The sequence below is a fragment of the Pelodiscus sinensis genome, chromosome 32, assembly GCF_052426305.1.
Source record: "Pelodiscus sinensis isolate ZL-2025 chromosome 32, ASM5242630v1, whole genome shotgun sequence".
Taxonomy (NCBI): domain Eukaryota; kingdom Metazoa; phylum Chordata; order Testudines; family Trionychidae; genus Pelodiscus; species Pelodiscus sinensis.
In genome coordinates this window covers 4805581-4817797 of record NC_143083.1, presented here as the reverse complement: position 1 = coordinate 4817797, position 12217 = coordinate 4805581, and the positions used below count along the sequence as shown (strand labels likewise).

The 12217-nt window shown below is 49.3% G+C and overlaps 1 protein-coding gene across 1 annotated transcript in view; it reads right to left on the bottom strand.

The window, feature by feature from the left end:
• Window positions 1–1340: 1340 nt before the first annotated feature.
• The window catches only part of MUC16 (mucin 16, cell surface associated), a 114997-nt gene continuing 104120 nt past the window's right edge, over window positions 1341–12217 (bottom strand). Inside the window, exons 114-127 of the mRNA XM_089774914.1 lie at window positions 11989–12161; window positions 11166–11192; window positions 10691–10833; window positions 10515–10582; window positions 9987–10159; window positions 9513–9676; window positions 8761–8828; window positions 6620–6774; window positions 5939–6099; window positions 5708–5775; window positions 4824–4999; window positions 4651–4695; window positions 3301–3380; window positions 1341–1577 (exon numbers count right to left, since the gene is read on the bottom strand). Of these exons, the coding sequence (XP_089631040.1) occupies window positions 1479–1577; window positions 3301–3380; window positions 4651–4695; window positions 4824–4999; window positions 5708–5775; window positions 5939–6099; window positions 6620–6774; window positions 8761–8828; window positions 9513–9676; window positions 9987–10159; window positions 10515–10582; window positions 10691–10833; window positions 11166–11192; window positions 11989–12161 (1600 nt within the window). The 3' untranslated portion in view covers window positions 1341–1478. The remainder of the gene's footprint in view (window positions 1578–3300; window positions 3381–4650; window positions 4696–4823; window positions 5000–5707; window positions 5776–5938; window positions 6100–6619; window positions 6775–8760; window positions 8829–9512; window positions 9677–9986; window positions 10160–10514; window positions 10583–10690; window positions 10834–11165; window positions 11193–11988; window positions 12162–12217) is intronic.

Below are 12217 nucleotides of genomic sequence, written 5' to 3'. Positions count from 1 at the left end.
ATGCTCTCAGACAGCAACTGACTAACCTTCTTCCAGCCCTGCCCCCCAGCCAGGGCAGCATCCACCTTCCTTTGTTCCTCTCCATGGGGGGTGTCTGGCCATACTGGTTTGCATAGTGACTCATCCTGTTTTGCTGGGTCCTGGTACCCACGGCAGCCAGTGGGGGTTACCCCAGAGCCAGCAGCATAGAAACCAGCCAGGTACCCCCACTACGTCACACGGGGCAATGGAGAATCAGGGTCTTAAAGTTACAAGAGGGTCTGGGCTCAGCCTATTTCAAACCAGAATCCAGTAGTATGATCCAATGGCCAGCCCCGTCAATTTGAAGAGTATGAGGCGTGTGCACTAATCAGGGGGCCAACCGAATTGCCAGGCCCCTGGGCCAGGCTGGGGAAGGGCGGGATGGCTCGGTGCTCGTGGAAGGGATAGGGCCTCAGGAGGACAGGGCCTTTGGAGCTACACAGAGTGCATCATACGGCGCTCCCATGGTGATTTAAAAGGGCCGGCAGCTCCAGTTGCTATTGCTGCTGCAAGACAAGCCCAATCATTCACACGTACACCCTTTGGAATCACCAGCCCCAACGCAGATGCCCCCTACGCGCCCCCATCGGCGGGCCTGGCATTAGTCAAAAGAGCAATAGCCCTGCACTAGCCTGGAATGTGGGAGACCTGAATGAATTTATTTCACGGGTTCCTTAAGGACAAACTTTGACGCCTGTTCTGTGACCCCACCCCAAAAGCAAAGAGAACCCCACAGTGCGCATTTCAGAGGCTGAATAAAATAAACTCCCAGTGTTCTTAGAATGATTTCTGATCCTTTATTTCTGAATTGCAATCTGTGTTATAGTCTCTACCCTGAGTGACATGGCACAACTGTCTCTCAATTTCTCTGAGTTATATTTCATAATGCATATTTAACAAACACAAATCTGGCATCATTTAAAATATAAAATTATGTTTCTCATCTGTTTAAAATATAGACATATTTCATTTTGAATTATAAAGCAGAAAAAACAAGGTAGAATTAAAGTGCATTTTCTTTGTTTTGTTCATTTACAATAGTTAGTACCTAAAATACCATAAATTAACTAATTTAATTTCCCCCTTCAGAAAAAAATACATTAACACTGAGCAGCACAGTAGACTGCATTGATCTAGTGGTCACTTCATTTTCTGGTTTGGTTTTTGGAAGTATAACATTTGCTCAAAACCGCACAGTGCATACAAAAATAAATATCTTTTCCCAACACATCTGCACTGCCGGCAGTTTTCCACAATACAAAATCATGGCTGAGATCAGTGCAAAGATGTTCAGTATCAAGGCCAAAAGAAAAGAGGAGTCCAGGCTAACCATAATTTACTAAGGGAGACACAGAACATTCTTTGTTGCAGTTGTAAACATTTTTTCTCTCCTGGTGGGTGAGTGGGTCCGTAAGAAGAGGCGCTTCTGGGTGCACGGAGTTCATCTCTGCAACACGTCAGTGCATTTTTCTCATGTCCAGGTGTGGGAAATAGACCCCGTATAGGTCCTGCTGGACCTGGTACAGGCCTGCCTTTCTTCTCAGACAAAAGGCAATCTGGTGGGAAGAAAGCAGCGTTAATGAGAGAAATGGGAGCCGCTGTACCACCTTTCCTCTGAGGGCCTAAAAGTGCTTTGCAGGTTGGTAGAAATTATCGCCATTTTACAGAGGCGGACGGGTAAAATCACACCACCACATGGCAGAGCCTTTGGTTTCATCCCAGGAAGTCTCTCTCCTTTCCAAAGCTTCTTGTTCAGAATGGCCGGCTGTTTCCTTCTTGGACCCCTGAGTGCAATGAACCAATGTTCTTTTGCAGCCCTTGTTGGCCTATCGGGAAGGCAGGCTACACAGCTTGTGTTGTGAACAGAGGACATGAAAAAGGAGACGCTTTCCTCCCTACCCTCAGACCCTAATAGCAACCCTTCCAGGAGACTGGCAGAGAATCCACCCATCCAAATCCCAGCAGCAGCAATGCAGCTGGAGTCTGACCCTGGAAGGGAACCGCAGTTTTCTTCCTGTTGCTAAGAAGTTTGAACTCCCAAGGTTGAAAAGAACTTACATTTCTTACAGGTACTGTCCTATTGGAACCAGGTCCCTGCCGGCTCTTTCACTAGCTCCCTGCTGGCTTCTCCCACAGCTCAGCCAACTCTTGCTGGAGCTGCCTTACTTTCACCTCTGGTGATCCCCGATGCTGGAATTTGTCTTTTAAAAAATATATATTGAACCTCCTGCACTCAGCTCCATGTCCAGCATTCTGCAGAGATTTAGGGACGGGAGAACGTAGCCACTGGTCTGTTCTGGGCTTGACTCCACTTTCCTGGTTTTCTCCATCTCCCTCCTTTAGGCTTTTCAACCTTCTTCCTTGATAACTAGGAACCCACCAAATTCACTGCCCATTTAGTCAATATCATGGTCATAGGATGTAAAATCCCAGAAATCAATCTGAAATTGCACAGTGTTGTAATGATAGGGGCCCTGACCAAAAAAGGAGTTGTGGGTGAGTTGCAAGGTTATTGAAGGGGGGGATGTAGTACTGCCACCCTCACTTCTGGGTTGCTGCTGGCGAGGGTGCCGTCTTCAAACCTGGACAGCTGGAGAAAGACCGCTGGTAGCTGGCAGCCCAGGTCTGGAGACAGCGCAGAGGTAGGGTGTCAATATCATGATCCTCCTAAAACAACCTGGTGACCAGCGTTCCCTGTAAGCTGAGCGCTTAGGCGGCTGCTTAGGAAAAATTCCAGTGCTGCCCAGCCGATCAGCAGAGCACCCACAGCTAGGGTTTTGTTTCTCCTGGTGGTGCACATGCCTCGGTGCATATAAAATTATTCTACACATGGAGGGAACATGGATGAACAAGATCAGAGGGATCATTGCTTGTGACCCCCCTCTTCAGTTCCCTTTGGAGTCAGGACCCCCAATTTGAGAAATGCTGGTCTCTGTGGAATCTGCCGTATACTGTAAAAGCACATACAAGATCAGGTTTCATGGTCTGAGACACTTTCTTCATGGCCATGAATTTGGTGGGGCCCTATTAAAACTTATTCAAGGGTCAGATTCCTCTATGCTCCCTCTGTGAGGCATGGAGGGCTTGGCCCCAAATACTGGTTCTTTTCCCATGTGTGTTGCCCTCTCTCGTGTTCTCTTGCTTCCTAACTCATGGCTAGGATTGACTTTCAATGTGTGTAAATCAGCCAGGGTGCCCAGTTCCCTAACTCAGCCCCAGCCATTGGGCCACAAAGGTACCTGGGACTCGGAGGAAACGGGCAGCAAAGGCAGCTCTTACCAAGAAGCACAGGAGGAAGAGGATGATCAAGCCAAGCAATGCTGAGAGGCAGATGAGGATTATCGCCCAATACGGGAGCTCTGCAAGGACAAAAGGGTAAATGACAGAGCTCAACATTCACAGTCGCCGTGCTCTGACACAAGAACACACGCTCAGCGTCAAGGGGAGGTTTGACAACAGGGGAAGGGAAAAGGCTGGGTGTTAACATGCTCTCTAGGTGTGTTCAGGGTCAGGGCTCTGTGCTGCAGTCGTGGGATGGTTGAGCAGGGGCCTGCGTGCAGCATGGCAGGGGGCCCAGGAGTTTTTACAGTGAAAATGCCCACACTCCTGTGTGATGGCGCGTTGGGGTTTTCCCGTCTCCTGCACCCCCGTAGCGGCATGGACAGACTCCGCCAGCCAGTAGAATAGAGGGAGTTTATTGCTTCTCCAGGATACAGCACAGCACAGATGCCTCAGCCCCTCTTGAGATGGGGGAGACTGGGCCCCTAAATCCCAGCCTGTCTGACAGAAACTAACTCCCTCACTTCCAGCCCTGCCCCCAGCCAGGGCTCCACACCCCGTCCTCCCAGACAGAAACTAACTCCCTCACTTCCAGCCCTGCCCTCAGCCAGGGCTCCACACCCTGTCCTCCCATTGTTCCGCTCCCTGGGGAAGACCTCGTCAGACAGGTTCAGAAGCCCCCTTGCATAATGACTCATCCCCTGCCCTGCTGGGCCGTGCTGCAGCCAGCAGCCAGTGGGGGTCACCCCCAGCCCCAGCATAGCAACCAGCAAGGTACCAACACTACGTCACACCCCGGAACACCATGAGAGCAGGCATTGGGCAGCCCAGGACCGAATGGTTCATGGAAAACCAGCTCTCCTTTTAGCCACGGATCAGGTCTCTCGATGCAGCTCAGTCCTTCCTGTTCTCTACCTGCCACATGCGGTGGGTTAGCTGCCTGCAGGCTGTGACACTCGGGTCTCACTCTATAATCATCGGGGGCTTGAGGAGGAACACAAGCCTGGCCATGGCGTATCCATTGCAAACTTGGAACAGATATGCATGAGAGTTCCTTTCACCGGGGCCAGACTCATGTTTGCTGCAAATACTGACGAGGCCCAGTTTTACCAGCCCAAATGGTGACTGGAACCACTTTCAGCAATTTACTGGACTCCGGGAATCTGCCGCTCATCCCTGATTTCAACTGGCCCAGCTTGAGTGCTGCCTGCCTACCAGGAGAGCCACTTCTCGACGCCCTTGTCCCTGCATACGCCAAGTAAACTCATGGCTGAGCATGTTCGTACTAACTTTCTGAGGCTCAACCACTGGTCAGCAGCTCTCATGTGAATGGCTTCTCAGAACACTTACCAGATCTGCTGGGCTCGCCTGTCATTGTGATGAGAGGAGAATAACCTGGGAAGAAAAGGGGAACTTGTGAAGCACAGGAAAACAAGAAAGCAGACTCAGTAATGCCAGAAGAAAGTCCATCCCAGCAATGTGCCGAGGAACGCCTGATTCCAGGGCTCTGCCAGGCCACTCACCGTTCACAAGCAAGCTCTCCTTGTCTATTTGGTAGCTGGTCCCTAGCTGAGTCCCTCCGTTGGTTATTCGCTCAAACTCCGCGTACACTGCTTCTCTGTTAAAGGCCTTTGATGTGCTGTCCAGCATGAATTTGCAGACAACATTAATACCAGCGTACCTTTTCCCAGAGATGGACCTGGAAAATGTAAGCCACAAACCATTGATGGAGGAGGAGGACACAGCTCATTCTGAAATGTACTGAGTGAGATGGGGAGGGTGAAAGAAGGATGAGCATCAATGAATGATAAACAGGCCAGGGTGGTGTTCATGCTTGAGAATCGCGGAGCAAGATTTCGTTAGCACACTGGCCAGGGTTCATCTTTAAGTCACCTCTCTTATTGGAGAAGGAGGAAGGAGCTGCTATTAGGGTCTTGCAAAGTTCCCTTCACCCTGGACAAGTCCAACTCTTGCTTCCTGCAGCCTCGTTATCATCAGGGCGCGTGGAGAAGGGCGGGTTAGTGGGCATTGTGCCTGAGCTGGTCAATTCTTGTTACGTTTTTGCACAGCTCCTTAATGTTGAGTTTTGGAGGTGGGTGAAATGATCTGGTTCTGCCTAGAGAGAACTTATGCAGGAAAGAGACTTTCCTAGCCCCACCCCCAAAAACAAGCTTTTTGGATTTGCAGAAATATTTGAGATGAGGCCAAAAAAGGAGTGTGAATGTGATTTTCTTGTTTCTCTGGTACCCGCCTCCCCCCGCCCCATGCATCTAACTGGGGTTTGCCTTAGGGCAGAAAGACAAAGGCAATACCCTCACATCATGTGACCCTCCATAGGCTCCCCAGTCAGACTTTCAATAAGCATTTCACTGGCAGGTAAAGGGACAGCCCGTGAGAAGGGACGTACCTAAAACTGTCAACGGAACAGCCAGTGAAGTACTTCGCGATGCTGCTTTTTCTGAAAATGTTGTCAAGCTGGGAGGAGAAGGAAAGCAAATATTACAAGGTGGCATTAACAGGAGTGTAGCAAGTTAGCTTAGAACCAGAGAAAGGAATCTGTCTCTGCTGTTAGTGAAACCAATGACAAAGTTCCCATGGGACCAGGATTGGACCCATTTGCAGAACCACAGAACTTTACCTCTTTCTCAATATTCTGCTTGTGTTTCTGATGAAGATCTGAGGTGGGTTGGTTCAGATCTGACGTGTAATTCAGGTTAGTGATGGTGAAATTTAACTTGAAAGTCTCCTGCTGAGCACTGACAGGTGGCCGAGTCACTGGTTTGATTTCTGGCTCCAAAACTGAGATTGAAGAAAAGAAGCCAGTCAACAATACGGCGAAGAGGTGCAGGCAAAGGCCCATTGGCCTAGAGGTGCTGTTCTGGTTCAAGTTGGAAGACTGGAAGGAACCTCGAGGCATTAGCTACATTTGAATTCCCCGGGGGCTTGGGGATTTGAAAGGCCCCACTTCAAAGTGTTTAAAACCCTTCCTGTCATTGCTTTGGGATTTTGTGTGTCATTTTAAAAATTCAAACTGTCCAAACATTACGAAATCCCAGTGGACGGATTCAATTCCTCCTCCCCTTGCCTAGCAATGAAAGACTGAGCATGGAGACCTGACATGTTGGATGGAGCCAAACTCGATGAGCCACAAAACTGGCTCTTGCGCTCTGGGAATTCATGAGCTGAGACCAGGGAAGTGGCCAGTTCTCAGTGGAGGTGAAGAAAGGACTTGGAGGCAGAAGCTTTCGAATGTACCGTGGGAATGTGGATTAGCCAGAATGGAAGTTGAGCAGCGGGCTCTCCCATGCAGCATACGTACCGGTCACTGTGGCGTTCTGCAGCTGGTAACGGCCTTCCAGCCATTGTGCGCTTACATTCTTAGTTCCAGCCTGAAACGCGCTTAGAACACTCTCCTGGCTGAAGCTGGTCGCTGACGTGAAGAAGCAATGGCAGTCGACCACGACCGAGCCAATCCTGGAAGCAGAGAGGCGCAGGCTCTTACACATTCAACGATCACCTTTTTAGGGCCACACAGCTATTTGCCACAGACCAGCCACCTGCCCCCTTCCAAAGTCTCACACCAGCCTTCCTAAACCGACAGGGGCCAGCTCGGGGGAGGGGGTGTTAAAAGAGAGGGGTTTCAGCTCTGTGTCCTCTGCTGAGATTGTCATGCCCCCCCAAGCTTTATGAAAACTGGCTCATAAATATGAATATGCATAACTCAAAGACGCCTAAGACCAAATACCTCACAAAACCGATCCATTTTAATGTTACAATCTGCTGAACGTGTATATCCTGTTTTGGGGCACGTCTCATCCTATGTGAAGTTAGAAATATGCAGCGTGAGTCTGTGCACCATTCTAAATGTGCTAATGAGGTCATTAGTGGTACTTCGAGTACCTAATGACTTGGTTCTCAAACCGATGACTTGTCCTTCTTTGTCCTGAAAGCCAAACTGTGGTTGGTCCTAGAAAGACATGTGACCATGCCCTCCACCTTGAACCTGGCATTTTCCCTGGAGGTGGGGGGTGTCCTACAAAGGGACTCCCACCCTGAGGGAAAGTCTGTTTAAGCAGTGGGAAGCCATCAGTCCTTGTCTTCAGCTGGCCTTTGACCCTGCCTGGCCCACCCCAAGAGAATACTTGACAGTGAAGAGCTCCGAAAAGCCGAGGATCAACTCTGAGGAAGCTTTCTCCCTGAGATAAGAACAGCTGATTAGGGTAAGATTTGGCATCTAACACGTGTCTTAGTGGATTAGAACTAGCGATGCCTTTTTTTGTTCATTTTAATTACCTTGATCTGACTGTTTCCACGTGCAACCTCTTAAATTCTACATTTTGTAAATAATCAAAACGTGTTTGTTTATTATTAGCCCAGGGGAAGGGGGAAGCAACCACTTTGCATCCCCCTCTTTCATTGACGAAGGGGGCTGACCTTATGAGCTGTCTCTGTAAAACTTACCCAGATTAACAGGGATTTATTTGGGGGTTGGGTTCCTTTTCGGGGTTGGTTTCCTGGGGCTGAGCCCTTAGAGCTGAGCTGGTTCAGTGTCTGTGTTGCTCTGCAGGGCAGTGGTAACCCCAGCTCCGTGCCTTGTCTGGGGTACAACAGAGGATCTGGCCCAGCAGGATTTCCCCAGATAGCAAGAAAGCGGCGTTGGTGGTATGATCAACCCACCAAGGGACAACCGCAGGGGACTTCTGTGATCGAACCCAGCACAGAGATTGCCAACAAGCACTGGGATTTTCAAAGGGGCCCTAGTGGAGTTAGGTGTTCAAACCCCAAGAATGTCAGTGCTTAACTCCCCTTGAAAATCCCAGGCAAGGATCCCTGGGGAGGTAGGGTGGGGGGATTGATGTGGACACATCTTTTAGGAACTGGAGTAAGAACCACCCAGCTCATTCCCTACCAGCCACAAGCCGCTGGGACTTTTGGTGCCCACCAGCCTGGGACAGATTTGGAGGAGGGAAGGAGAGGGGAAGGGGCTCCTGTCTGGAGGAGAGAGAGCTGGGGAGTCCTGTACCTCGAGTCTCTCTGCCACCCCAGGTGTGTGAAGAAGGCGAATTGCATGAAATGCCGGTAAGGACACAGGCAGTTTGTTGGCACCAGCAGCACTTCCCAGGGCTGGCAGAGCTGCTCTGAACCCAGGCGTGTTCTTGGAGAGCCCCTGAATAGCCAGACTTGCTCCCAGAAGTAGAGTCTGACCCCTAAGGCACAGGCATGAGGCAGGGCCTCAAGCCTTTCGCTGATTTTAATCCCTGATATTTAAACCTCGGCATGTTTGGGAGAGGGAAGCGGTAAGGGGCTGGCTCCTGCACGTTATTCAGACGGGGTAGGAAATAAACTGAATGGCAAACTTGGGCACTCAGAGGAATTCTGCCCAGAGCAAGGGAGCATGGTGCCCAGAGAATGGCCTGAGCATCTATGCGGTTTCATAACCAACTGAATCGTCGCACTAACCTCAAGCCTGTGACATTGCAAAACAGGAATCTGTCTGTAAGGTTGCTCTTTGTGTACAGCTGGTTCATCTGAAACAAACACAGAATTTGTTATTACCAAGAGGCAGGGGGCCTCCTGCCAGATGCTTTCGGCTGGCTGGAGATGTGACTGAGTCTACATTTGAAACGTGCATCTTGTTGTAAGTGTTCCCACTGTTCCAACTGACTTTGAGCAGGGCAGCCCTTTGTCTCCTCTGATCCCATCACCACCCCAGGTGGATCTCTGGGCTGCCAACTTGGTTATCGCTCCAGCCGTTGAAGGGACAACCTGCAGAGCTAACGTTGCACTTTCTCTAGGGAGGGGTGTAATGGAGTGCTCTATGGGGCAGGCATGGAGGAGGACCTGTAGCTCACTCACCAGTTGGGATCAGTTTGGGCCTACTCCTGAATTTGGTCATTAAGGTTCAGGTGCCAACAGACTGGGTTTAATAGATGGCCTCTGCCTTGCCTCACACTTGTCTTTTTTACTGGTGATCAACTCTTGTGATTGCACTGAAGAGTGGGGATCCCTTCTATCATAACAAATCCTGCAGCTGCTCATGAGTCACTTTGCGCAACACCCAGCCAGTGGCAGCTGAACTGATGGAAATTTGAAACACTGACAATTTCTTAGTCACCATGTTGAATGGCAACACTTTAATCAAACTGTTTCTGGAAGTGGGTGTGAGCATCAGATGGACTGGCCAGAAAAGCTTCTGCAAGGTGGCATCTCACCTTGGTGGTGATGTCTTTCTGCAGTGCTTGGTAGAACGCAGAACTCGGATTTGTGTCGCTCAGGTTTGCATTGATTATTCTGAAGTTGAACTGATATCCCACATTCCCTGGAGTCCCCGTGGGAGAAGGGTTTGTAGTAGTAGCTACATCTGAGGGACGGAAGCCTAAATAAATACATTGGAAAAAGTGTTAAGGACGTTTTTGACAGCAGAATTAGCCACCTGACAGGCAATCAGACCGCGTCCTTGTGTAATCAAGAGGAACACAACAGTGAGCTCTTGGATGTAGCTAAAGGAAGAGTCTCCCGACAGGCTGGACTGGCTTCGTCCTGGTGCCAAAGCCAGAAACTGGAAATGGTCAACAGAAGGGGAATTTCATCGTGCGCCACTAGAGCTCGAGCCCCAGGGAAGTGACAGCATCAATTAAAGCCTCTAGGGGACCTATTAAAGCTTGATGTTCTCTCTGGAGGCTTACCGTTCACATAAAGGCTGTTCTTCTCCATGGTGTATGCTCCCAGCTTGGTGGTGCCCATGCTCATGCCGCTCAGCTCATGATAAAGCTTAACTCTGTCAAGCAGGGTGACGGGGGGGCTGGTTTTGTAGCTGCAGATGGCGTCGATTCCGGTGTCATCCTTGTTATTCACAGACCTATAGAATCACACGGGAGCTTTGAGACTTGGCTGACATGGACACAAAATCCCCGGCCGTCTTTGTTACTGCAGAAGCTGACGTTGGGAGTCAGAGATAAAATCAATCATTGCAGAGTCTCAGGGTTTGGATCCACAGAGCCAGTGCTAAATGAAATCATGAAGATTGACGGGGTGATTTTGACCGACTTTCCAAATTCAATGAGAACATTGGCATGAGAGAGACAGGGGAGGACAAATGAAGACTTAAGGCTGCACAGGCAGATCGAACATAGGGGGAACATGTGGGTTATAAAGACCTGGACCAACCAGTGTCTGAGAGAACAAGAGAAACAGCCTCACACCAGATCCCTTACCTAAAGGCCATCACTTTGCATCCCGAGAAGGCAGGGCCAATGCTGCTGTTTTTGATCAGAGGATTAATCTGTCAAAGAGAAGATCATTTCCTGAGTCGAGGGAGAGGGCACAGAGGCAGAGCACAAGAGCCAGTAAATGAAATAGCCTGGGCAGGTTGTGTCCCTGTTAGACTTACATAATAGAGCATTATTTTCTCTGTCGAATTGAATTTGGGGGATCCAGGAATCGCCAGGTCTGGAGTGTAGTGGAGGTTGGTTAAGGTGAAGTTCAGTGAGAAATGTGCATCGGTTGGATTTTGTGGGATAGTTGGACTCAGAGCTGTAAGGAACAAGATAAAGAATCATAATTGAACGACCTAAAAAGCCTTCTTCATCTTCATATGAATGCATCTGACGAAGTGGGTCTTTGCCCACGAAAGCTTATGCTCCAACACTTCAGTTAGTCTATAAGGTGCCACAGGACTCCTCGCCACTTTTGCAGATTCAGACTGACACGGCTACCCCTCTGATACTTCATCTTCACAGCCACCCTCTATCCTAATACGGCTCAACACTCATCCAGAGCTCTCAAGAATTCCTTGCCCACTAATTCTCCAGAGTTGACAAGCCCTGTGATAGCTTTCACATGAATTAATTTAATAAATCACTTACTTGGCTCAAGAAGGGCTTCGTTGTATCCTGGAAAGGAACAGAGATTATCATTCAGAAAAGGGGCCGTGGATGAGAGTGTACGAATTGAAGAGATAACTCGGGAATGTACACCCACAGGCCAAGTGCAGCAATGTGTCGCTATGAAGTATGGAACTCCGTTGATTACCAAGAGGTGCGTTTTTCCATAATCACAAGGAACTGCGAGGAGGAGATACCAGTGCACCACTGTGATAATATAATCAGAAATACCGTAGTGAGCTGGGAGACTAAATCCCACTGGGGTGTTGTCTCCCACATCCATTGGAAAATGGGACAAAACGTCGATATTTGGAAGGGCCTTTAGACCTCAGAATCCTTGGGACTCAATCTCCTAACTGAGATAGGTGTTTAGAACTTTTTACCCATTACACTAATAAGGCCACGATTCAGCAAAGCCCTTTTGCTCATAGCTATTCCATAAACATTAATGGGAAACTTCTGTGCTGAAAATTAAGGTCATGCTTCAGTGCCGGATGAATGGGAGCCTAAGGCCCAACTGAGCCCTCCAGCTCTCACTTCCCTTTGTTTTCCATGTCCTCTATCCATCTCCTTGGGAATTTATCTTGTCCTAGTATGGTGGCCATCTCTCTAATGGAAGCGTGTTTCCATGGGGTGCAAGGAAAACAGCTGTCCTCCGAGCTCACAAATACTTTACTCTGGTCTGGCCTGGCTGCTCTGCTATGAGAATGTCATTGTTGTGCTGTATATTTTTCAGGCCTTTCATCTTTGGCATTCACGTGTTCCGTGAGCATTGCCCGGAGGTGTCAGACCATCGGCCACGTACCGTTGACATAGAGGCTCTTCTTGTCCAGGTTGTAGGGTCCTAACTTGGTGATGTTCTTCATCATGCTGCTCAGCTCACGGTAAACCTTCACTCTGTCAAACCTGGGCGCTGTGGGGTCATTCCTGTAGCTGCAGACGGCATCTATTCCCGTGTCGTCCCTGTTCATCACCGACCTAGGAAGTAAGAGGTTAGGAAGGTTTGTGTCAGTGTCACTCTCTGTCTTTGTTCC